Source organism: Mytilus edulis, chromosome 3 (assembly GCF_963676685.1).
Source record: "Mytilus edulis chromosome 3, xbMytEdul2.2, whole genome shotgun sequence".
Taxonomy (NCBI): domain Eukaryota; kingdom Metazoa; phylum Mollusca; class Bivalvia; order Mytilida; family Mytilidae; genus Mytilus; species Mytilus edulis.
Window position 1 is genome coordinate 57,755,653 of NC_092346.1, and position 25,361 is coordinate 57,781,013.

The 25,361-nt window shown below is 32.3% G+C and overlaps 1 protein-coding gene across 1 annotated transcript in view; it reads left to right on the forward strand.

Moving 5' to 3' along the window:
• Positions 1 to 7,075: 7,075 nt before the first annotated feature.
• The window catches only part of LOC139514396 (mediator of RNA polymerase II transcription subunit 17-like), a 28,308-nt gene continuing 10,022 nt past the window's right edge, over positions 7,076 to 25,361 (forward strand). The window contains exons 1-6 of the mRNA XM_071303575.1: positions 7,076 to 7,251; positions 19,965 to 20,141; positions 20,832 to 20,967; positions 21,460 to 21,634; positions 21,935 to 22,099; positions 23,814 to 23,944. Coding sequence (XP_071159676.1) covers positions 7,148 to 7,251; positions 19,965 to 20,141; positions 20,832 to 20,967; positions 21,460 to 21,634; positions 21,935 to 22,099; positions 23,814 to 23,944 — 888 coding nt within the window. The 5' untranslated portion in view covers positions 7,076 to 7,147. The remainder of the gene's footprint in view (positions 7,252 to 19,964; positions 20,142 to 20,831; positions 20,968 to 21,459; positions 21,635 to 21,934; positions 22,100 to 23,813; positions 23,945 to 25,361) is intronic.

The following is a 25,361-nucleotide window of genomic DNA, read 5'->3' on the forward strand; positions in this document are numbered from 1 at the left end:
GTCTTGATACAGTTTTTTAAGACTGCTGATGGAGTTTTTATTCCCCGGAGGTATCACCAGCCCAATAGTCAACACTTCTGCATTGACATGAATTACCATTGATATGATCATATCTATAAATCAAATGTTTACAAAACATTGAACTTTTGAAATACTAAGACTTTTCTACCTCAGGAATAGTTAACCTCAGCTGTGTTCGGCAAAACTTTTTGGAATTTTTTGTCATCAATGCTCTTCAACTTCATACTTTATTTGGACTTTTTAACTTTGTCTAATCGAGCGTTACTGATTATTCTTTTGTAGACAAAACACGCGTCTGGCGTAAATACAAAATTTCAATCCTGGTTTCTATGATGAGTTTATTTACATTCACTTGGTCAATGCCTAGTGCTGATGGAGATTTTATTCCCCGAGGGTATCACCAGCCCAGTAGTCGGCACTTCTGCGTTGACAGGAATTATCATTGATATGATATAACTATAAATCAAATGTTTACAAAACTTTGAATTTTTTAAATAATAAGGCTTTTCTACCTCAGGAATAGATTACCTCAGCTGTATTTGGCAAAACTTTTTGGAATTTTGGGTCCTGAATGCTCTTTATTTTTGTACTTTATTTTGGCCTTTTGAACTTTGTCTAATCGAGCGTCACTGGTGAGTCTTTTGTAGAAAAAATGCGCGTCTGGCGTTAATACAAAATTTCAATCCTGGTTTCTATGAGGAGTTTATTTACAATCATTTGGCCAAAGCCTCTGCTGGTGGAGTTTTTATTCCCAAGGGTAGTATCACCAGCCCGGTAGTCTGCACTTCTGTGTTGTCATGAATTATCATTGATATTTTTTCTATATTGTGTTTTGATCCTGTTATTTGTCTTAAGTTTATTTACATTCTTGTTTTGCCATAAATTTGTCACTATAATTTCGACTCATGAGTTTCAAAGTCCCTTTGGTATCTATCGCTTCAATAGATCACCAAATAGCTTTGATTAATTCAGATAAAGTGTCCAGTTTTGCACATCAATCCTGGTATCTATGATGAGTTTATTTACAACCGCTGGGTCGATGCCACTGCCGGTTGAGTTTTTATTCCCCGAGGGTATCACCAGCCCGGTAGTCAGCACCAAGTACTGCATAGACGTGAATTATCATTGATATGGTCATTATTTAAAATTAAAGATTTACAAAACTTAGAATTTTGAAATACTAAGGCCTCTACCTCAGGAATAGACTACCTCAGCTGTATTTGGCAAAACCTTTTGGAATTTTTGGTCCTCAATGCTCTCCAACTTCGTACTTTATTTGGCCTTTTTAACTTTGTTTAATCGAGCGTCACTTGTGAGTCTTTTGTAGATGAAACGCGCGTCTGGCGCAAAAACAAAATCAACAATGAGACAACCCATTCCGTATAATATATGTCGGTTAAAAGCTCATTAGAGCTTATGTTTGTCTATGTTTTATATACCATGCCGACTCTAAATAAAGCTTATTTATTATTATTATTATTATTATTTATTATTATAATATGCTATAAAGAGCTACTACATGAATAATATGAAACAATATAATTGAAAAACTAATGGCATAATGTGTAACAAAACAATTTAAGAAATCAAGACAACAGATATATGAACCAAAGATAACCACTGAAACGGACACATAAAGAATGTGTGGGGAGAGGTTGGACATGCTTGTGAGCGCGGAACACTCATCTGATAAAATAAGAACAAATTGTAAAAATCCGTTGAACTGCTTTTGATTCATCATACCGACAAAAACTCATCAGAAATACATCTTTCAAAAAACACAGACCAGACCTAACAACAACAACAACAACAACAACAACAACAACAACAAAGACACAAAATACAGATCTGAGTGTACTCGCTGTCATTGGTAGCTATAGTTTAAATCCAATAACATTTTTGTTTTGGATCTCAAAACCAAATATCAATCAGTATACAACCAACATCTATAAATGGATAAAAGTGTCAGAGAAAGTTGCATGTGTGTATAGCAATAATATTTAGTATGGTTTTGATTTACACATAACAAAATCAATATGTATACCAATAAAAACAATATTCAAAGATCTTATAACAGTGTTCGGAGAACTTGATTTATTCATTGGTTGTAATAAACAGCTGGGACTCCAAGTGATCGCAATAGCTCGCATAGCCGTATAGGCCTAGGTGTGATGTTAAAAAACAACAGACAAGCAACACACCACAAATCACAACACCGAAATCTAAAGATTGGGCAACAAAATCCGTAAACAAATCTGATTCGTTTTTAAATAAGATATAAACTACGCAATTATTCATATAACGAAAAAACACAAAATATACATGTATTATGCTTTATTTAAAATATTAAAGTACAAAATCAAAAACTGCGCTCATGCATATGAGATTTATGTACCATACAAATGAATAAGCAAATTGTATACAATATTAGCACCAATATTATGATATTTCATATTAACTAGGATGTTGAGTATTTATTTAAACTGATAAATATACTAAACATTAATATATATGTATATGTGTCATATTAAAATGAACTTCTAGCAGTATTTGTATTTAAAGCTTTTAAAAAGGCACGTTTAATTGCTTCAATCCTGAAGTTGTTATTTGGTTCATTGGCCGTGTCTTTAAAAACTTAATTGCAAAAAACATAATTACAAACTCGTTATATATGTCTTCATAAAAATGGAATGAAAATATTTACCATAAGAACATTAAATCTCGAACGAAAATAGTTCCAAAAAATGGATTAAAAATGTACAGACATACGATAAAAATAAATTTGGTTTTATATTTATCATATTTGTTGACTTAAAATCGAAAGATACGCGAAAAAGTAATTGATCACACTAAGGGGCGAACAGATGACAGCAAAAAAACCTGCACATTAAAACCCAACATTCATTGTAGTTCATGACAGCAAATGTATTTCTATTCGAGATACAATATTAATTTTTGAATTATTTCAATGTTTGAATTTTAACTGAATATCAACAATAAATATATACAGTGCACTATTTTCTTTTTTTATTCATTTACCTGCATTTTTGCTAAATTCGACACGTAAAAGATTGAGTTTTCCGCATTTTCAATAATCTGATCCTTGTTTCAGATGTTAAATATAATTCCAGAATATATACAATCTACCAACCTCACACATGTTTTCATTACCTTTTCAACATATCTACAGAAATAGAATGAAACCCAACAGAGGTCTTTGGTCTATTCAGAAGCCTTTTACTTTGTGGTATACCAGGTTTTTGTGAACGTGGGGCAGTAAAGGGTCGACAAAAATTTCTGGGGTTTCTACGACGAAGATCATTTTGTGTTTTTTCCCTTTGAATTCTGTCCCGATCAATGTTGTACAAAGCTGTGGTATGAATTTTAGCGGATTCTATCCTTCTCGAAGTCCTTTTATCTAACAGAACATGTCTCCCACGCCTGGCTTCTGGATTCGGATAACACACGGCTTCCTTTCCATTCACTTCAATCACCGGGGCTACAGGAGTTTTTGATTTTTTACAGCCAAACGACACTGGCTTTGAACTAAATAATTTATCATCGAGAGTCATATTTTTCAAGCCTACCCTAATTTCACCCGTTCCTGGTCTTTTACCATGACATTCTGGTGTTTTCACGTTAAGCAACACTAGTTCATCCAACAACTCAAATTTAGTTTTCCAAATCCTATTGATGGCTTTTCTTCTGGAATCATCGATTCTATGTTCATACACTTTAAGTCCTGCATCAATCCTCTTATTGTCCGCCACGGCATTGAAATATTTGGTCATTGACAGTTCCATATCTAAAAGCGATGAAAATTCTTGTTTTTGTTTCCTATATTTTGTGTGTAGCATTTAACATAATATAATCCATTTTCATCTATTCCTATGATTGTGAATATAACATAACTTTACATTTATAACTTCACTTCATTTATAGCAACACTTAATAGAAGTGTATTCAAGATTTAAAATGATTTTCTATTTACATTCATTTCAAACAACATTCAATCCTGTTTATAACTAAGTAATCGTCAATTGTTCATGGCAAAAAAATCTGTCTTTTACTCCTGTATGATTGATTTTATATAAGTAGAGAAGTCAATATTTTCAAGAAAACAATCCGAAAGAAAAATATTATACTGCACAGATAAAACGAATATAATACACTATTAGTCAGGTGTTTTATAAATTATGAATGTTGCGAAATATATATTTCTGTATAAAAAAATCCTATTAGAATAGTCACGCTTGTCGACTAAAATAAAATAGAGACAAGATTTCACATGTTAAAAAGTTTTTGATACTAAATATCAATACTTATAATTAAGTGTCTTTTTCTTAATCACTTGATCTTAGGGAAGGCCGTATGAAATAGGAGTCGCCATGGGGTTTCTTTGACTTACCGAATACCGTATAATCCGTCATTTAAACTAACGAGACATATTTCATCACAGAAATTGAATGTATAATTAATTAGAGATCTATACACGCAATCACAAAAGAGTCAGAATTTTCTTTCATTTTTTTTACGTATATGGACAGATTTTAACTATATATTTTAAATGCCACAGTAATAATGACCTTCCACCCCCACACACGGATATCATTAAAAGATACTTAAATCTAGAAATAATTTCAATTTTACATTAAAATAGTTTTAAAAGTTTTAAATGTTTATATTGAAAAACATTTCTAATGGGATTGCAGCATTAAATGTTTGGTTAGATCTGTTATTGAAACGAAATTCATGATCTAACGTAGATGTGTTATAATTACATTTTGCAACATAGTTAACAACTTTTGTAGTTATGTTATCAAGTCTTGGCAAATGAAATCTTAATAAATAATATTATTAAATAAGGATGTTGCATGATTTCCAACGATAATAGGCAAAAGTCTAACTGAGGTTGTTTTTTTAAGCAACTGTAGCCAGATCATTGTAGGCCTTCAATTATGAACAAAACTAATAGCATCCATTTTGTTTCCGAAACTTAACATAAAAAAATTGCTGCAAGTTTTGTTTTACAAAATCGATTTTACATATATCCATATTGGTCAATCAATTTTTCCCAAATTAAGTTAAGAGGATGGGAGGGCAAGGTGGGGGTTGGGTTTTTTTTTCAAGGGGGGGGGGGGGGGGGGGGGGTCAGTAAAAAAACTATGTGATTTTTTTTTTTTTTATCCCATATTGAAACTTTTGATGTCGTCCCGTAATTGTTTTGACGTTGAATTTTAAAATCCTATCGCCGCATTCTTTTCTATGAGTCTTTCTTCAAGTCTTATTTCGAGCCTATTTTCTCTATTCTTTATTTATTTGCCATATATTCTGCACATTTTGACAAGTATTCTCTTTTCTGCATTGTCTAACTGAAACTCCATCCAGAACCTCATGAGTTTTACGACTTCGAAAACTGACTGAGGAACAGATACCTAACTTGACCATGTTGACAGACAACAACATTGCACAAAAAAGTTCGAAAAGACAAACACTTCAAACAATCAACAAAACACTACACAGAAAACTCTAGACTGAGCAGCGCAAAACCACTAAAAACCGAAGGTCTATAGACTGAGCAACACAAAACCACTAAAAACCGAAGGTCTATAGACTGAGCAACGCAACACCACTAAAAACCGAAGGTCTATAGACTGAGCAACACAAAACCACTAAAAACCGAAGGTCTATAGACTGAGCAACGCAACACCACTAAAAACCGAAGGTCTATAGACTGAGCAACACAAAACCACTAAAAACCGAAGGTCTATAGACTGAGCAACACAAAACCACTAAAAACCGAAGGTCTATAGACTGAGCAACACAAAACCACTAAAAACCGAAGGTCTATAGACTGAGCAACACAAAACCACTAAAAACCGAAGGTCTATAGACTGAGCAACACAAAACCACTAAAAACCGAAGGTCTATAGACTGAGCAACACAAAACCACTAAAAACTTTAGACTGAGCAACACAAAACCACTAAAAACCGAAGGTCTATAGACTGAGCAACACAAAACCACTAAAAACTCTAGACTGAGCAACACAAAACCACTAAAAACCTAAGGTGAACTAGGTGAAAACCATCATTCATATACATACATTTTTAGTAAAGAAACAAGAAGTTGAAATACCTTTGGTTGAATTGTTCTATCGTTTCTATCTTTTTAATTTCTACTGAAAAGAACTGTACCGGAATATTGAAATGTACTTTTCATAAAATGTGTTCTCGGACGTGGTATGAAAAGACAATTATTGTCCGATGAACGCAAAGAAGATCTTGCATTAACATAATTGCTTATTGTTAAAGGGGCGCTAGCTACGAGATATATATAAAAAAATCTATTGTATCATTTTGCTCAATCATTAATGAAATGCAAATAGTGAAATAATAATTCGCTTTTAGCAGCCAATATGGTTAAATTTTGTCAAAATAAAATATAAGGAAATAACGATGATAAATATTTATTTTTCATCTATAATATAAAATTAAATAGACCTAGAAAAAATCCAACAACACGAGTTTGCTTAATCTATTTTATCTATATTTATATTTACATCGCTTATACATTTATATATGGTCATCAGATGACTTTAGGTTGATCAGATGGCGTCTCATGTGACTAAAATACGCACGATTTGAAGCTATACGTATTTGCATGCCAGTTATCTGTTTATTGTTAATTTTAGACTTTTAATAGTATTAAATATGAGAATTAGATTAAAATCGGTGAACATAAATTTGACAGATATTGCCCCTTTAAATAATTGACAAAGACAGAGACGTATATGATCGTACATATGTCTCTGACAAAGATAATCAAGTGCAATGCTATTTTACACACTTATACATTAGTAATGTAAAATTCATGTTTAAACTAAACATGTTCATAACATTAATCAATATGCAAGAGCATAATAAGTATCCTAAGTGAAAAGTCAAAACAAGTTAAAATATGAATAAATATTTACTGGAAAAGGTAAAAACAAAAATAGTGTGGATTTTTTCCGGAAAGTGAATGTTTGTCCGCATTCATACTAATATTAGATTTGCACTGGTTCGATTCTTTGAATAAATTTAGGGTACCAGATTACAATAATTGGAGTTTGTCTTTTGACAAAAGATGACTACTCCAGTTCCAGTTTGTGTTGAAGCAGTTTTAGAAAGTCAAATACAAGAAGTCCGAGTAGAAGGCGATGGACAAGATATTCAAGAGGTTTATGCCCTGTAAGAATACTTATCAATATAGCAGCCCTGTCCTGTGTCAGAAGCTCTATAGACTATTATTTTCAATTTTAATAATTATTATAATTTACATGAATAATTTACTGTTTTAAGTGTTTAATGTGATAGCATAGACTATAAGTCGTAGATATGATTATGAAAGCCATAGATAAAATACAAAGAATATGTCCCACTAAGTCCTGGCATGTATTTTATTTTGAAATATGCAAAGCACAGTCTTCACGCTGAACTGCTAAATCTACAGGCCCACATCTCAATTTTTGAAAATTTTTAGTTAGATTCTGTAGGTCTGATTTTTACAGGCCCTAGAGCAATTTTACCAGCCTGGGCTGCCTGGGCTGCCACTCGGCGTGAAGACTGAAAGCACAGCACTGTGAGTTGCATGTGATCTGTGATGTAGATGATTAAATGAGTCAGGCATAATTTACCTTAGTCTGAGATTACTCTGACGTCCAACGGCTGTTTTGCCAGACAAGCTGGGGCCGTGGGAAGTCAGAGCTCGTCCCATATCAAAAAGTGGATATTTGCCCGTCCAAAATAGAAGGCTGCTTCGTCGCTTATGGTGCCAACGGATGGCCTTGGAATTATTTAAATTGGGTATCTATTTGTTCATTTTTGGAAAATGACGCAGTCATTGTTCCATTACTGGCGACCTGGACTTCATTACATTTCTCTGCCTACCGCGCTTGGTTTCGTATTTACTATTTTCTATACAAACTGGAATCTGCTTGTGTTATCATTAATTATGCATGAGAGGTCATTGTGTAGTAATCAGCCAGGAACCAGTTTACAAACTAACTGGTTTCTGCTTGTATTCCACTACACTCGGACAAAGTGTTGTAGTTTGACGGGAACCAGTTTAGAATTTGTAAACTACAAAACGTAATCGGTTATTGTTCATTCCGTTTTGGTGTTTCATACCGACTTTTATGGTTTGAATAAGCTTAAGACCCTTCAAACATTAATGTGATAGGTATATTAAAGACTGTTTTACAAAAAGATGGAACTGTTTTGCTTTCAAAGTCGTACTATAGTGATATCTGTTATGTACGGATTTCCACTCTCACCGGTTAATTTCTTTTTTTACACGTGCTTTTGAAACTTGCTGTTTAAACATCGCAAGTTTTAAAATTGTTTTTTGAGTGAATTTAACTTATTTTAACAATCATGAAGCGTTCCAGAATCATTTTCAAGCAGTTTCTTCTTCTCTTTGATGATGGAAAATAGGTTTTTCTCAAGAAAATACCGCAAACGATCGCAGAGGAATTGAAACGTACAAGTCAAGTCGGCACCTCGTTAAATTGGCATCTAGTCAAATCGGCACCTATTTGACGTCAATTCGGCATCCAATAATATTTGTTATAATATTTTCTATTCAATTAATTAATAACTGTTACCAAGTACATAGTGAATATGTTGTTGTGTATTTAGGTAAACAACGAAACCAAAGTGAAATTATGTTGTTGTGTATAAAGGTAAACAACGAAGCCCTTACCCAAGCTGTTGTTTTAACAATTAGACAATTATTAAAAAAAAATGGAAAACTATGAGTCCCTTTCAATAAATCAAACTTTCATGCCAAATAATAAGCAAATTTAAGGTGTTTTTTTTTCAGTAAAGTTTGAAAAGCATTAAACAAACAATCCTGTAAAATGCTCAACTGGTTTAAATAATGCATAAAAATATCCAATATCTCATGTATTAGTCCAAATAATTATGACGTCTGGCAAGGCTATTTTATTTTTTTTCTGTGACGTCTTCCTACGAAGTTCCTACGAAGTTCGTAGGAAGGCGTCCCAGAAAAAAATTAACATAGCCTTGCGGTCATAGAAAGGTGTCCCAGAATAAAATTAAAAAAGCCTTGCCAGACGTAATAATTATTTTGACTACTCATATATATATCATTAAAAATACACCAAAAATGTCATTTAGTTGAGAAAAATAAATATATACAAAATGTACAATGAACACCCAAAAATGTGAAAGTTAGTATTTAACTCTTTTTGCTTAAATACTGAAAAAAATTCTGGCAACCCCTTACTTATTTTTAGTGGAAGAAGACGTCAAGTCTTCTGAAGACTTAAGGGGCTGACCATTGGCATTGAGTCTCCGTATGCCGCATTCATTTCGTGTATTACAATTTCAAAACAACTTAGATTCCTGACACCGATTTTTACACATGATTAGGCATCTGAATCATTTAATTTGTAAATTATGATTGTAAAACAATCACTATCGTAAATATGACCCTTTTATTTATGTAAATTATTAGATTTCATCTCATCCACATGAACGTTATTTGTTTATTTGTAACAGGATGTTTTAACTGTAGATATTTGTATTACGCATGCGTGAATTTGGTATCGGGACAACTCGCCCTGTTTACAAGTTCGCCCTTGAAGTTACGAATTTGCAATCCTGCAGACAAGAAGATTTTGTTTTTATATAAATAAAAAGGATATATAAAGTGTTGTCTTTATTCATGGTTTTCCTTTGTCATGTGAATTAGATGCCCTTCGTAACATACATGTGAACCTCCCGTTTAGGAGAAAAAACTCCCATGCATGAAATTTTTCAGACGCCATATTTGATCATTTCTTACTACTGTACGGGTGTAATTGACACCTGTGTTAAATTTTACCTGAACATCAAAGAAGATGTATAATTATATGGCTTCACTTGACAGCTTGGGTGTCAAACATACTGGTAATCAACGATGTTTACCTCCGGCTAACTGCCGTTGTGTTATCAAAACGATGTGTATTGGGAATATTGAAATACTTTTTTGTTACTTCCCTTTGTTTTATCCTGTTTTCAGGTATTTTGCTTTTAAAAATGTAAATTGTAAAAAGACTATAAATGATTAATATTTTAATCAAATAATCATAAAAGGATGTTGATTAAATGAATTTGAATGATTTTGGACAAATAAAAAAATTAAAATTTATGAATTATTTTAGCAATCTAGACCTCCTTTCAAGGATTAAATTGAAGTTTATATCATAATTTTGTTTACAACAGAATGTTTTTTTAATTAATTTACGATGTTGCAAATATACATGTGGAGCTTATTTCTTTCTTATTTGTCTATACATTTACAAATGATAAGGAGATGAAGACATGAACAAAAATATATACAGATTAAAAACCAATTGTTCAGAGAACAATTGAAGGTCTTTCCATCAAAACAATGTATTTTGATATGAAAGTTGTGAAACTAAGTTTAAAATGTCATTTCAATCGTCAAATGATAGCTTCTAGTACGCGGATTCCAAAAATATTTGGTTTCCATACATTTTTTTTAAATAAGGGAGATAATTTGTTACTTCCGGTTTGAAAAATGTTACTTACGATTATATTTGAATATTTACTTGACACTGATTCCAAAAATATCTGGTTCTATATACTTTTATATTAATAAAGTACAAAAAATAGCTACTTCCGGTTTACAAAAGGTCACTTCCGGTTGTTTCTTTCAAGGTTAAATGGTTTGATACCTTTTTCCAAAAGTTTCATAGCTTTATCATGTATACATATAAAATAAAAGCAAAGGTCAAAATCTAGAACGTCAAATTAAGCTATGACCTTGAGATCAATTTCAAGGTCATGAACTAAGGACCTCAAATCAAAAGACCATAGGTCTTAATTATATTTGGTTAATGACTTATATCACCAAACGCGTATTTTTAAATACAAGAGGGGAGAAAACTCCCTTTTACGTTCAACGTGCCCTTGCAATAAAAATTTAAGTGTTACGACATGTCGCAACTAACAATTTAGTAAAAATAATTTGTTGATATCTTATGCGGTCTTTGGATATAAGTGAAAATAAGCCAAATTCAAATTTTAGAATATGACCTTGACCTTTGACCTTGACCTAATTTTCATTTTTTTGGACCAAGGACCTCAAATCAAAAGATCCTAGGTCTCTATCACTTATGGTTTATAAGATAGAAATGCATATCACTTATATAAGATGCATCAGGGGAAATAACTCTCATATGGAGCGGTCATATTGCTTCGGTCAAAATAGGACAAATCATGCAAAGGATATAACGAGCAATTTTGTAAAATAAATTTGTCGTTATCTTTTACGGTTGCGAAGGAGTTGTGAGCACAAGGAAAACAGTGTTTGGGGAGATAACTCCTACAAAGAAAAGTATTCGGTTACACAGGGTAAATTTCAAAAGCGCATAAACTGTTCGATATCATATACCAAATATCAAAGCGACATATTGCGAAACAAATGTTTATCGCAAGAACAAAATTAGGCGGAAGAAAAAAAAAAAAATTAAAAACCAATTGTTCAGAGAACAATTGAAGGTCTTTCCATCAAAACAATGTATTTTGATATGAAAAGTTGTGAAACTAAGTTTAAAATGTCATTTCAATCGTCAAATGATAGCTCCTAGTAAGCTGATTCCAAAAATATATTGTTTCCATACATTTTTTTTAAATAAGGGAGATAATTTGTTACTTCCGGTTTGAAAAATGTTACTTCCGATTATATTTGAATATTTACTTGACACTGATTCCAAAAATATCTGGTTCTATATACTTTTATATTAATAAAGTACAAAAAAATAGCTATTTCCGGTTTACAAAAGGTCACTTCCGGTTGTTTTTTACAAGGTTAAATGGTTTGATACCTTTTTCTAAAAGTTGTATATCTTTATCATGTATACATATAGAATAAAAGCAAAGGTCAAAATCTAGAACGTCAAATTAAGCTATGACCTTGAGATCAATTTCAAGGTCATAAACCAAGGACCTCAAATCAAAAGACCATAGGTCTTTATTATATTTAGTTAATGAGTTATATCACCAAACGCATATTTTTAAATACAAGAGGGGAGAAAACTCCCTTTTACATTCAACGTACGCTTGCAATCAAAATTTACATCTTACGACATGTCGCAACTAACAATTTAGTAAAAATAATTTGTTGATATCTTATACAGTCTTTGGATATAAGTGAAAATAAGCCAAATTCAAATATTAGAATATGACCTTGACCTTTGACCTTGACCTAATTTTCATTTTTTGGGACCAAGGACCTCAAATCAAAAGATCCTAGGTCTCTATCACTTATGATTTATAAGATAGAAATTCATATCACTTATATCAGATGCATAAGGGGAACTAACTCTCATATGGAGCGGTCATATCGCTTCGGTCAAAATAGGACAAATCATGCGAAGGATATAACGAGCAATTTTGTAAAATAAATTTGTCATAATCTTTTACGGTTGCGAAGGAGATGCGCTAACAAGGAAAACAGTGTTTGGGGAGATAACTCCTACAAAGAAAAGTATTCGTTTACGCAGGGTAAATTTCAAAAGCGCATAAACTGTTCGATATCATATACCAAATATCTAAGCGACATATTGCGAAACAAATGTTTATCGCAAGAACAAAATTAGGCGGAAGAAAAAAAAAAAAATAATCAGAAGAAAAACAATAGGTCTTTCCACAGAAAAGTGGAAAGACCTAATAATATAAATCAATTGCTTTCAAAAAGCAATTGTAAACGGTCTTTCCCCCCTTAGAAACATGATTGTGTGTGTGTGTGTGTGTTTGTTTGTTTGTTTGTTTGTTTGTTTGTTTGTTTCTGTGAGAGGTCTATATTATTCCGGGGAAGTTTCATGTTTAGTTTGGAAAGTTTTTATTTTATTTTAGGTCCAGCGCGCGCGCCAGATTGAGGAGACACCACGTGACTTGGGTTTATAATAACGAAAACTTAGTCTTTTTATTTCTCTTTAGGTCGGGATGTTGAACAGACAACATGTATAGAGACGGAATGTACACAATGTAATTTCTTTTGTCATTGTAGGAAATTGACATTTTGATCACAGTTCACCAGCAGTGCATGTTTTGGATTTAATTGATCCGGTGGAACTTAAATACACATTTAAGGATTATTTTCTGATAATGTACATTTTTCAGCACCAGTTTGTAACACAGATAAGTATTTCAATCTAGGAGCGGACATTTTATTGTAGGTTTTTACTGAGATTTACGGACCTAGCAAGCGATTTTTACAGCATTGCCATTTTTTTTCTCTTGGAAAAGTCTTGAGAGATATCTGCACCACGTTGTTTTATGAACCTTTAGTACATGTATGCCCTGCTGACTGTAAAGTTTGGGGTCGATTGGACTTGTAGTTTCAGAGTTCAACTGATAACAAACATGTGGATTTTTTTTTCAGAAGAGATGTAAGAACAATAATATAAATCAATTGCTTTCAAAAAGCAATTGTAAACGGTCTTTCCCCCCTTAGAAACATGATTGTTTGTTGTGTGTGTGTGTGTGTGTGTGTGTGTGTGTTTGTTTGTTTGTTTGTTTGTTTGTTTCTGTGAGAGGTCTATATTATTCCGGGGAAGTTTCATGTTTAGTTTGGACAGTTTTTATTTTATTTTAGGTCCAGCGCGCGCGCCAGATTGAGGAGACACCACGTGACTTGGGTTTATAATAACGAAAACTTAGTCTTTTTATTTCTCTTTAGGTGGGGACGTTGAACAGACAACATGTATAATAGAGACGGAATGTACACAATGTAATTTCTTTTGTCATTGTAGGAAATTGACATTTTGATCACAGTTCACCAGCAGTGCATGTTTTGGATTTAATTGATTCGGTGTAACTTTAAAACACATTTAAGGATTAATTTCTGATAATGTACATTTTTCAGCACCAGTTTGTAACACAGATAAGTATTTCAATCTAGGAGCGGACATTTTATTGTAGCATTTCACTGAGATTTACGGACCTAGCAAGCAATTTTTACGGCATTGCAATTTCTTTTCTCTAGGAAAAGTCTTGAGAGATATCGGCACCACGTTGTTTTATGAACCTTTAGTACATGTATGCCCTGCTGACTGCAAAGTTTGGGGTCGATTGGACTTGTAGTTTCAGAGTTTAACTGATAACAAACATGTGGATTTTTTTTTCAGAAGAGATGTAAGAACAATATTAAAAACCAATTGTTCAGAGAACCATTGATGGTCTTTCCACCAGTTAAGACCTTTTTTTATATGAAAATATTAAAATTTGGTTTTAAATGTCAATTTTAGCGTCAAATGACAGCTTATTGAACGCTTATTCCAAAAATATATGGTTTCTATACAAAAAGATATAAATAAGGGAGATAATTGTCTACTTCCGGTTCAAAATATGTTACTTCCGGTACTGTCTTATAGTTTACTTGAAGCTGATTCCAAAAATATATGGTTTTACATACTTTGACAATAATTTATTACAAAAATTAGCTACTTCCGGTTTACAAAATGTCACTTCCGGTTAACTTTTTCAACGTCATAGTGCTTGCAACCTAATGCAAAAAGTCTAATAGCTTTAACATGAATACATATGAGGTAAAAGCAAAGGTCAAAATCTAGAACGTTAAATTAACATATGACCTTGAGCTCAATTTCAAGGTCATAAACCAAGGACCTTAAATCAAAAGACTTTAGGTCTTTACTTTATATTGTTAATGAGTTATATTACCATACGACTGATATTAGATATAAAAGGGGGGAAAACTCGCATCAAATGTTTACGTACCCTTTCGACTCAAATTTATGTGTAACTACATGTCGCGACTAACAATTGTGTGAAAGTATTTTGTCGATATCTTATATGATTTCTGAAAAGAAGCGATAACAAGCCAAAATCAAAAATTTGAACATGACCTTGACCTTTGACCTTGACCTCATTTTCATACTTTTTGACCAAATGCCTCAAATCAAAAGACCCTAGGCCTTTATCACTTATGGTTTTCCAGTTACAAATTTATTTCACTTATTTCAATACAAAAGGGGAAATTACTCTCATATGGGGTCTTCGTAAAGCTTCGGTCAAAATAAAACGTAACATCCTCAGGATATAACGAGCAATTTGAAAAAATAAATTTGTCGCTTTCTTTTACGGTTGCGGAGGAGATCTGATAACAAGAAAAACAGTGTTTGGGGAGATAACTCTTACAAAGAAAAGTGTTAGGTTAAACAGGGTGAGTTTCAAAATCGTATAGACTGTATGATCTCATATACAAAAAAACTAAGCGACATCTTTTGAAACATTTTTACACCGCAAGAAAAAAATTAGGCGGAAGAAAAAAAAAAAAAAAAAATAATCAGAACAAAATCAATAGGTCTTTCCACACGGAAAGGTGGAAAGACCTAATAAGATATATAAATATAATGATTCATTTGCTAGCAGTGAACAATCATTTGTCAAAAACAAAACAAAACAAAACAAGAAACAGATTCTTCTTATTATTTTATTTTATTCAAATAGAGAGGCAATAATGGAACTATAAACATTACAATTTGATGGAAATTTGAAGAAAAAACACAATTTCTACATCATTTGGTTACATTAATGACAAAATTTATGTCGATAAAAAAAATGATGTTTTGACCATTCAGTACTTAACCCTTTCCTCCATAATGACGCTTTTTGACGCCACCCCCTTTACTCCATAATGACGCCTTTTGACGCCTGTGTAGTACCTCAGTTGAAACACTTTGACTACAAAGTGTCTGCAGTAGACTCAATAAAATTTGTATCCAATATGAAAAGGAATATCATAGGAATATTCTACTTAAATTTATTTAATGAAATATTTGTTTTTTGCAATGCATTTTAATACTTTAAAGCCTATTTTCAGCATTTTATTGAAAAATTCTATTTTGTGTTCATTTTTTATAGTGGGTTGTGATGATCTTCCAGTTAGGTTACCCTCATTTGGAGTGTTGTTCCCAACCTGTTAAAGGTCCATCTTTGTGCATAATTCAAAATTGGAAATTTCAACAAGCATCTAATATTCTTAATCTGGAAAATAAACCCTGGTCTGCTAGCTTCATGTATATTTTTTCTACCGATTTAATATATAACTAGAATCATGCAAACAGACTTAAGGAAAAGGCATGTTAGTTCATCATACAAATATGACACTTTTTCTAGACAATCCAGATCTTGCAAAATACGTCGCTAAAAATTGTAACCTTTAAAATTGTTGTGCAGTAAAAACCCATATGGGAACTTTCAAAAGTTGGCAGGTATGTAACAAGTCTTACTATTTTTATGCTCCATTTATGGGCAATATGTTTTCTAGTCTGTCCGTCCGTCCTGCTTCTGGTTATAAAGTTTATGGTCGAGGTAGTTTTTGATGAAGTTGAAATCCAATCAACTTGAAACTTAGTACACATGTGTTCCTCTTGATATGATCTTCTTAATTACTGCCAAATTAAAGATTTTACCTAATTTTCATAGTCAACTGAACATAGAAAATGATTGCACGGATGGGAAATCCATGTACTTATGACCTTTTCTTGTTTGAAGAAAAAAAATACATTTTAACGATAATGGAACAAAGCAGCCTGGGTAAGTGGGGCTGCTTTTATGGTAATTCAAGTTACCTTTTATTCACCTTCTTCCACTTCAGAGCTATCAGCTCTTTGATTACTCTTTTTGCTTAAAATACTGTTAAAATATATATTTAACATGGGTGACGAATTGACTATATCAGGTGTCGATTTAACCAGGTGCTGATTTGTCCAGGTGCCAATTTAACCAGGTGCCGGTTTGACTAGAATTCTTTGACAAATGTTTGAAATTACCTGAGTTTCATTAGACCTTTGATAACAGTAACAAAAAGATTATTTACTTAATATTTTGTGGTATCAGGTCTGTTCGCGCCCAATACACTTTCGCACCTTGCAGGTTCGCACCTCGCACGTTCGCACCCAAGGTCCGTTCGCACTCTACTCATTCGCGCTCAATTTTAATTCAAATTCTAGTTGAATAATTGGAAAATCATGATTGTTGTTTTAAATTGCTTTGGTGTAAATACTGAATGTATTTATAGCTTGGTATGAGTAAAACATTGAAGATTTTAAAGGAAAAACACAAAAGATAATTGTTTTTAACAGCTTGGTCCCTTTGATCTGAAACAACGAAACAATAAAATATAGGAACCAAAATATAGCAATCCACTATTATAACCAAAACATGATAAAATCTATTCAACACACAGAAAAAAACATAGTCAGAATCTCACTTCATTTTGAAAGAAGTCAATGAAACAAAGTTATAGCAATACACTAACCAAAACATGATTAAGAGTTATTCAACACAAAATAAAACGTTGACAAAATACCACTTTAATTAGAAAGGATTATTATTATTTTTAACAATACGCTATCCAAAACATGATTAAGATTTATTCAACACAAATAAAAATGCTGTCTCACTTTATTTTGAGACAATGACAACAATTATACTTATAAGAAAACACTTGCTTACAGAGTTATTAAACACAAAACCAATTAAGATTGGGTGCGAACATTTAGGGTGTGAAAGTGAACGGGGGCGAACATGAGTGGGCGCGAACGGACCCGGATTCAGACTATGTACCAGTGAGAAATATACAAGCCTTTCTACGGTATTTATTTGTACAATTCAGGTAGTCTTGACCTATTCATTTGTCTTAAAAAAACAGCCAGTTGTCACCTTCACTTCACACACACACATATATACGAATATCAATTATATGCTTACGAGACATGTTGCATTGTTAAACTAATTACGGTATGTGAAAATCAAGACTTGCATAAAAACTATCCCAATATTAGAGACAGTGGCGTCATTTTTCTTCAGAGCTTTCAGCTCTTTGATTCATTTATCTCTTCATTTATGTAAGTTTCACCTACTTGCCACCCTTTATTTTCTCATTTTTAGACAGTTTTCACAGTGATCCATAGATTCAGACATTTTTACTTTTATTTTCAAATGGCTATCAAGTTACAAGACCTCAAGACTCAAATATGCAAATATTTATAGTTTTTTCACCTCCTTATAGTAGATCGATATTTAACATTTAGTAACCAACGACAATTTTTTACCTCCTTTACAGGAGATCGGTATTAAGCATTTAGTGCCAACCACGATAACATTCGCAAGCTCTCAGATATTTACATTGCTTGCATCGTAAATGAGCAAGGTGTTAGATTATATATATATATTGACCTAGGGTCATATGCATACATTATTTCCCAAAGTCCATTGTGCCTTACTTTTTTCTCGTGGTCACATGACAATCTTTCAAAATAAAAGTCAAAATGCCAGAATCGGTGTGGCAGGTAGGTGAAACTTACATAAATGTAGAGATAAATGAAAAATGAACAAATAGATACCCGATTTATATAATTCCAAGGCCGTTCTTTGGCACCAGAAGGGACGAAGCAGCGCATCTATTTTGGACGGTCAAATATCCACTTTTTGATATGGGAAGAGCTCTGAAGTCCCACAGCCCCAGCTTGTCTGGCAAAACAGCCGTTAGACGTCAGAGTAATCTCGGACTAGCATTACAGTGGAGTCCCCGGTGTCTGCGCGGCCCTTGTTATCGCGCATTAGCTGATTTCGTCATATCAACACAGTAAAATATACAAAACCGTTCTTGTTATTGTTTTATCCTTCCGAAGGGATAAAAAAGAATAAAATTGATAAGTTCAAGAATTAATTAATAATTGAAATCCCTTGATTTACCATATTTAGCCAATTTCCATTAAAAAAATTACATCATCAGATAAAATTAGTTTTATTTACGTCAAATTAATATTAGATTGAAATAATTTTTGCTCTGCATCCTTGGAAGTGTGTTTGGTCCAAACTGAGCTATATTTCGTAATATAAAATCTTTCCTTTATTCCAAATAAGCTATTTTTGGAAGGCATGCACGAAATCACCGGCCATTGGAGGAACTCTCAGAACAGGGGCTTCCCTAATTTTGGACACACATTACACAAAATCCAGAAGATGAAACCATACAAACAGAAGATTTTATGAAATAAAAGTATATGATGAATGTGTTCACACAAAATTATCCAATTATTGGTTTTATCAGTTGAATGAAGTGAAGTCATAAGTCTTAGGTGTGCGGATATACCGGACTGCACCGTACCTGTAAATGGGGACGAAGTCTGTATGAATTATTTTTTTTTAATTCAAACATGTTTATAAAAGAAACAGAAATATCGTTACATTTCCGATTTTGGTTCTTTTGTTAGGGATTTAGTTGTGACGTTATTAAAGTTATGACGTCATATTATATTCAATGTAAACAAAGAAAGGCTTTCATCAGTTTTTTTCATATCTAACAATTATTAAAAATGAATTGGTATTGAGTTCCAATCCTATATTTTCACTAGACTGATAAACATGATAAATATATATTTTATTCAAAGTCTCATGCAAACAAGACCGGAAAAGGAAGATTTCTGTGCAAATGCAGGGATTTAAAAAAGTCTGGAAAAAAAAGTTAACGATTTTGAGTTCATTAGTAGAATGAAAGTTTTCCCGATTTTTTTTTTTTTTTTTTTAATTGATTTTTCTACCGTCTCCCATATTAGTCCGAGATAAATCTGACATCCAATGACTATTTTGCTAGACAAGCTAGGGCCATGGGACATCAGAGTTCCTCCCATATCAAAAAGTGGATATTTGCCTGTCCAAAATGATTGCCCTGCTTCATTGCTTCTGGAGCAGACTGACCGCTTGGATCCATATAAATGATTAATCCTGCCTCAATTTGTTCATTTGTCATTTATCTCTTCTTTTTGTAAGTTTCATCTATATATGTGCATTTTTATGGTTTCTTGCCATTGAATTATTTTATCTGACTTTTTTTGTTACAGACAACTGTCTATGTCAGAGAATTTGGCCAAGTTAGCCAACAAAATAGATTTTTATAAAGATGAATGTGAAGAAAAGGGAAAACCCACATCAGAAGGAGAAAAAGAATCAGAAGAAGAAAAAGCCACAACATTTCAACCATCATTATGGCCATGGGATTCAGTTAGAAATAAACTCAAGTAAAACTTTAAAAATCATAAACAAGTATAGTATATAACAGTAATTGACATTAAAATTCTAATTTGAACCTTTTGATGGGAAATATGCTCAATTTCTTTCTTTCTTTTTTTCCTGCACATTTGTATAATTCTTAGACAATTTTTTCTTCAGAACGATATTAAGAAGATTCAATGTATAAAATACTGTCCTAAGTTGCCTGCAATGAGATCTATAACAGCATGTTAGTGTACTAATTACTGAGGATCCAACGATCCTTGGAAAGTCATTTATTTAAAACATTTTTTTAACCTTTTTTATATTTAAATTAATATTTTTTTGAAAATTTAATTTCATTGAGTCATAATTGTTTATACATGTATTAATAATTTTCAAACAGGATCTTTAATACTATGATACTTTTCATTCATCATACCTGATCTCCAAAAGGAGGGTATACTGTCTATCTGTCCTCAAAATATTTAGTCACATATATGCATGCTTTAATGTGTTATATAATTTCAGATTTGAAATCACATGCCCACTCCCTTTTTACCAAATATGTATATGTTCTTACACATGATGGCCATGTAAAAAACATTGATTTTCATTTTTCTCGTGACCATGTGACAGTGTCACTACTTGAAAGAATTCCAATGCTTTTATACTTATTTTGACATGCAGATAATTTAACTGAATTATTTGTTTTAAAGGGCTTCCCTGACAGAGATGAGTGTCCTGTTAGATGTTTTAAACATTGCCAAGAGAAAGAATTATATGGTGTTAGATCAAGTATCTCAACCAGCCCCAGATCCAAAGACTGCATTACAGTTAGCTTCTAAAAAGCAGGTAAATGTGTAGTTCTGGCACATCTAGAATTTTTTTACTTTATCTGATTTGATTTTGATGAGTTGTATAATGTAAGGAGATATCAAATCTGCAGGGCTTTTTCATCTTGTTTTAGGAGACTTTGAATTTTATTATACTCATTGAGCATGACATTTTGGGTCAAATGTCTGATATTGAGTGGGGTAGGTATACTTTGCATGCCATCACAGTTAATTTCTTGTTCTGACACTATCATTGATAACTTTAAATGGTTAGTTTGGTGTTATCTTCTTGTTTTGTACTAGAGAAAATATAAAATATATTAAGATAACACAGTTGGATTAGAGTATGGAAAAATCATAATCATCCTTGGATTAGAGCATGGAAACATAGAAATCAATCTATCAATTATTGTTGGAATAATTTTGAGGTTTTGTGTTTTAGTCTATGTAAAAATATAAACTTGAGAAGATTGGAAATTAAAGAATAATTTGTATAAAAATTTATTTTCAGGCATTAACCACATCAGCAAATATTTTAATGAATAGTGCTGAAAGATTAAAAAAATCACAGGCAGAAGGTACATCTAAGCATAATGATTTTCACATAGAGCTGCTAAAACTAAGACAAAACTGGAGACTTAAAAAAGTGGGAAATACAATTCTAGGAGATCTAAGTTATAAAACAGGTAAAAAATGGGTTATACATAATTATTTTATAGATATTATAACTTTTTTTCTTGACAAAACTAATTACATTTTGTATTTTAGTAGATAGAAGTAGATTGTAGTACTTAGATTGGATGGATAAGATATTTGCATTCTGAGAGATAGAGTCAAATGTATTTGTAATCAATTAAAAGTAAAACTAAATTGGAACTAACGATTGTGAAAAAGGTCAGGTTATGTTTACTTAAAAAAAATATTATGAATTGATTGATATAATAAAGCGTACTTTAAGTGAGATTGATAAATTTGTGATTTTGTAGCTGGTTCAAGGTTTTGGCAGGGAGGAACCTTTGAAGTTTTAAAGACCACCACTAGTACATCTACAGAACCTGAAGGATCTGCCACTAAGGGAGGTTTAGAGGTTGTTATTCCTAATGATCTGAGGGGTGTGGCATACATACAGGTGGAAGTAAAATCTGTACCAGGTAAATGTGAAGTTTATGGTTAAAGGCTTTAATTCCCTACAGTTTTTGGGTGTGGCTAACAAATCATAGAAGGCTTATTACATTCATTGATAGTAATATCCAAAATTTTACATCATATGGATTCACAGGAAAGGTCTTGCATTCAGGGTTAAGTCAGAATATTACAAGAAATACAAGGTACATCATCATGTACCGAACATGTGTAACTGTCAGATATATACATTTGTTTACTAGCAACATGATATTAATGGAGAGTCAAAGGTTCTCATTACAAATGATCTACTCATGAGCTCTGCATTAGATAAGAGATTCATCTATCTACAAGAAGGTGGAAGTCACCTTTTTACCAGATGATTAAAATGTTATCTGTTACTTATAAGTTATAGTATTTGTCATTCATATTTAATAAATAAGTAAACAATATTGACTTGGGAGCTGTATAAACGTGATAAACATGATAAAGGAAGTGATAGTTATTGTATTTAGTTTGTCATTGAGGGCGATATCTTTTTGCGCCAAAAAGTAACTCATTTGCGCCACAACTTAATAGCGCCAATACTTCTTTTGCGCCACATAATTTTCAAAACTATAGGTATCATTTGCGCCAATGAAATAATCATCTAATTGCGCCAATTTTATTTATTTTTATTTATATATAACAACTAAATGATTGACTTCCATCCTATATCCAGGCTTGGGACAGGCAGTTTACCGACTGGCGGAGTTAAAGTCATTTTAATAACAAAATTTATGCTGAATTAAAACGTTCACTGGTATATATACAGTTAAAACCATAAAATGTCTCTGTTCATCATTGAATTAAAGGCTGGTATTTGCAGTTGAGAATAGACACATATTCCTTTCTGCTTACTTCTCCACTCATTAGTTGTTGATACTGATAGGGAATACAATGTCCATTCTTAAAGCCATGTATAGTAGAAAGTTGTTTGAAATATGTTGGACAACAATTATAGGTACCATCAGCAAAAAATTCCTCGGATGCAGTTTTCTTCTCTCTCTATACATTGACTGACACACATATTTTAAATCTTTCTTTTCTAAATTTTCTTCTTCAATTTTGAAGAGCTCTGAATTTATTATTTTTGAAGGTCGCTCTAACAACATATCAGTTGCTTTTCTTTTGCACGAATATGATTTAATTCTCCATTCAAAATAATTGTACACAATTCATCTGCGTATATCCTAGCACAACACGACTTAACTGTACATCTCCACCTTATTTCTCCAGTTTTCTTTACAAATGCCTGACGGAATTTGTGTTCTTCAACAATGATGACCGGTTTTCCTCTATCAGACTCTATTTACTTGAATGGTATATCAGACATCTTGACTCGTGAAAAAATATTCTATTACTAAACTTTTTTGGTGAGTTTTCTTAAATTTGATAAGTGTTCAGTTAAATCTTAAGTGGAAAGGTTAATTATAATACATGTAAGATATTGGAAAAACATGTACATGTATGATATAGGTAAAAAATATTTACAGGTAAATCTGGCGCAATTAATACCATCAAAATAAAAGACAGTGGCGCAATTGATACCTTTGCAAAACTGCAATTGGCGCAAATTGATTCTGCCCGTCATTGATGGGGTCATTAATCAAGTTGATATGTTTGTCAGTTTAAAAAGAACCACTTTTGATAAATATTTCAAATAAAACCATTTGTTTAGCATGTCATCTTATTCCCTTTCAGAGAAAATGGATCTAACAAGTGCCATTATGAGATTACCATCGGAACTTGGTACAGTACACACAGGAACATACTGGCAACAAAAACTACAGGCAGCACAAAATGTTCTCTTTTGTAAAGAAATATTTTCTCAGGTATAAAAATGATTACTTCAACATTCATAATCATATTAAATATGTGTGACATAAAAAACTGGATTTGGTTGCAAAAATGTCAATTGAAGTAAAATATGAGGTTAAACTTGCCTTTGATTTAATTGACACCTGCAAATTGATTATTGTATTATTGTTTTAATGATATTTATCCAAGAAACAATTTTTGTTTCATCTCATGGTCTCTGGAGCAATAGTCTTGTGAACAAAACAGTGATTTGATATGAAGAAAAGTCTTAATATTGTGTTTGACACTAACACATTGTTGGCTATCAAGGAATGTCTTTAATGAAGACATTGTGGTAAATTTACAAATGTAATCAACAAACAGTGAATAATATGTTTTTATTATTTCAAACAGGATTTACAAGTAAGCAATATATTTTATACTGATGTGATTCATTGGTACAAGAAGATTTGACCTTTCCATTTAAAAAATCACTCTTTCAATGTTTGTATTTTGCAAATTTTTTTAATGTTGATCTTAAACTTAAGCAGGGACTGCTCTGTGCGTCACCAATGCTGCAATTTGTGATTTTTTATTTCATCAGGCGACAAAATAGGTCTGCTGGCGATATTTCTGGCACCAACATTTTCCTAAGTAAAAATTTCCATTTCTTGACAATATCGATCTTCATTAAATTTGGTAAAAGTTAAAAAAAAAATTAAATTGTACAAAATTTTACATGGCGACAAGTTTATGACTTTGTTTCCAACCCCAAGCTAATCAACGGTTACAGATTCAATAGTTTATTAACAGGTGTCATAATCTGTTGTTACAAGTAATCCATTTATTGGATGGGTCATTAATGATCATCAACATTAATTAATTCAAATAGAATTGGTCAGTCAACATTTTGTCTTTATTTCATTTGAAGAAATGTTCATACGACAACACAATATGCAATATTTACAGTAGTTATATATTTTCACTATTCTGTAAATTTAAACACATCTTTATATTTTGTTTTTTTCATTCAATTACCCATTTTTAGCTCACCTGGCCCGAAGGGCCAAGTGAGCTTTTCTCATCACTTGGCGTCCGGCGTCCGGCGTCTGTCGTCCGTCGTCGTTAACTTTTACAAAAATCTTCTCCTCTGAAACTACTGGGCCAAATTTAACCAAACTTGGCCACAATCATCATTGGGGTATCTAGTTTAAAAAATGTGTTCGGTTACCCGGCCAACCAACCAAGATGGCCGCCATGGCTAAAAATAGAACATAGGGGTCAAATGCAGTTTTTGGCTTATAACTCTGAAACCGAAGCATTTAGAGCAAATCTGACATGGGTTAAATTGTTTATTAAGTCAAGATCTATCTGCCCTAAAATTTTCAGACGAATCGGACAACCGGTTGTTGGGTTGCTGCCCCTGAATTGGCAATTTTAAGGAAATTTTGC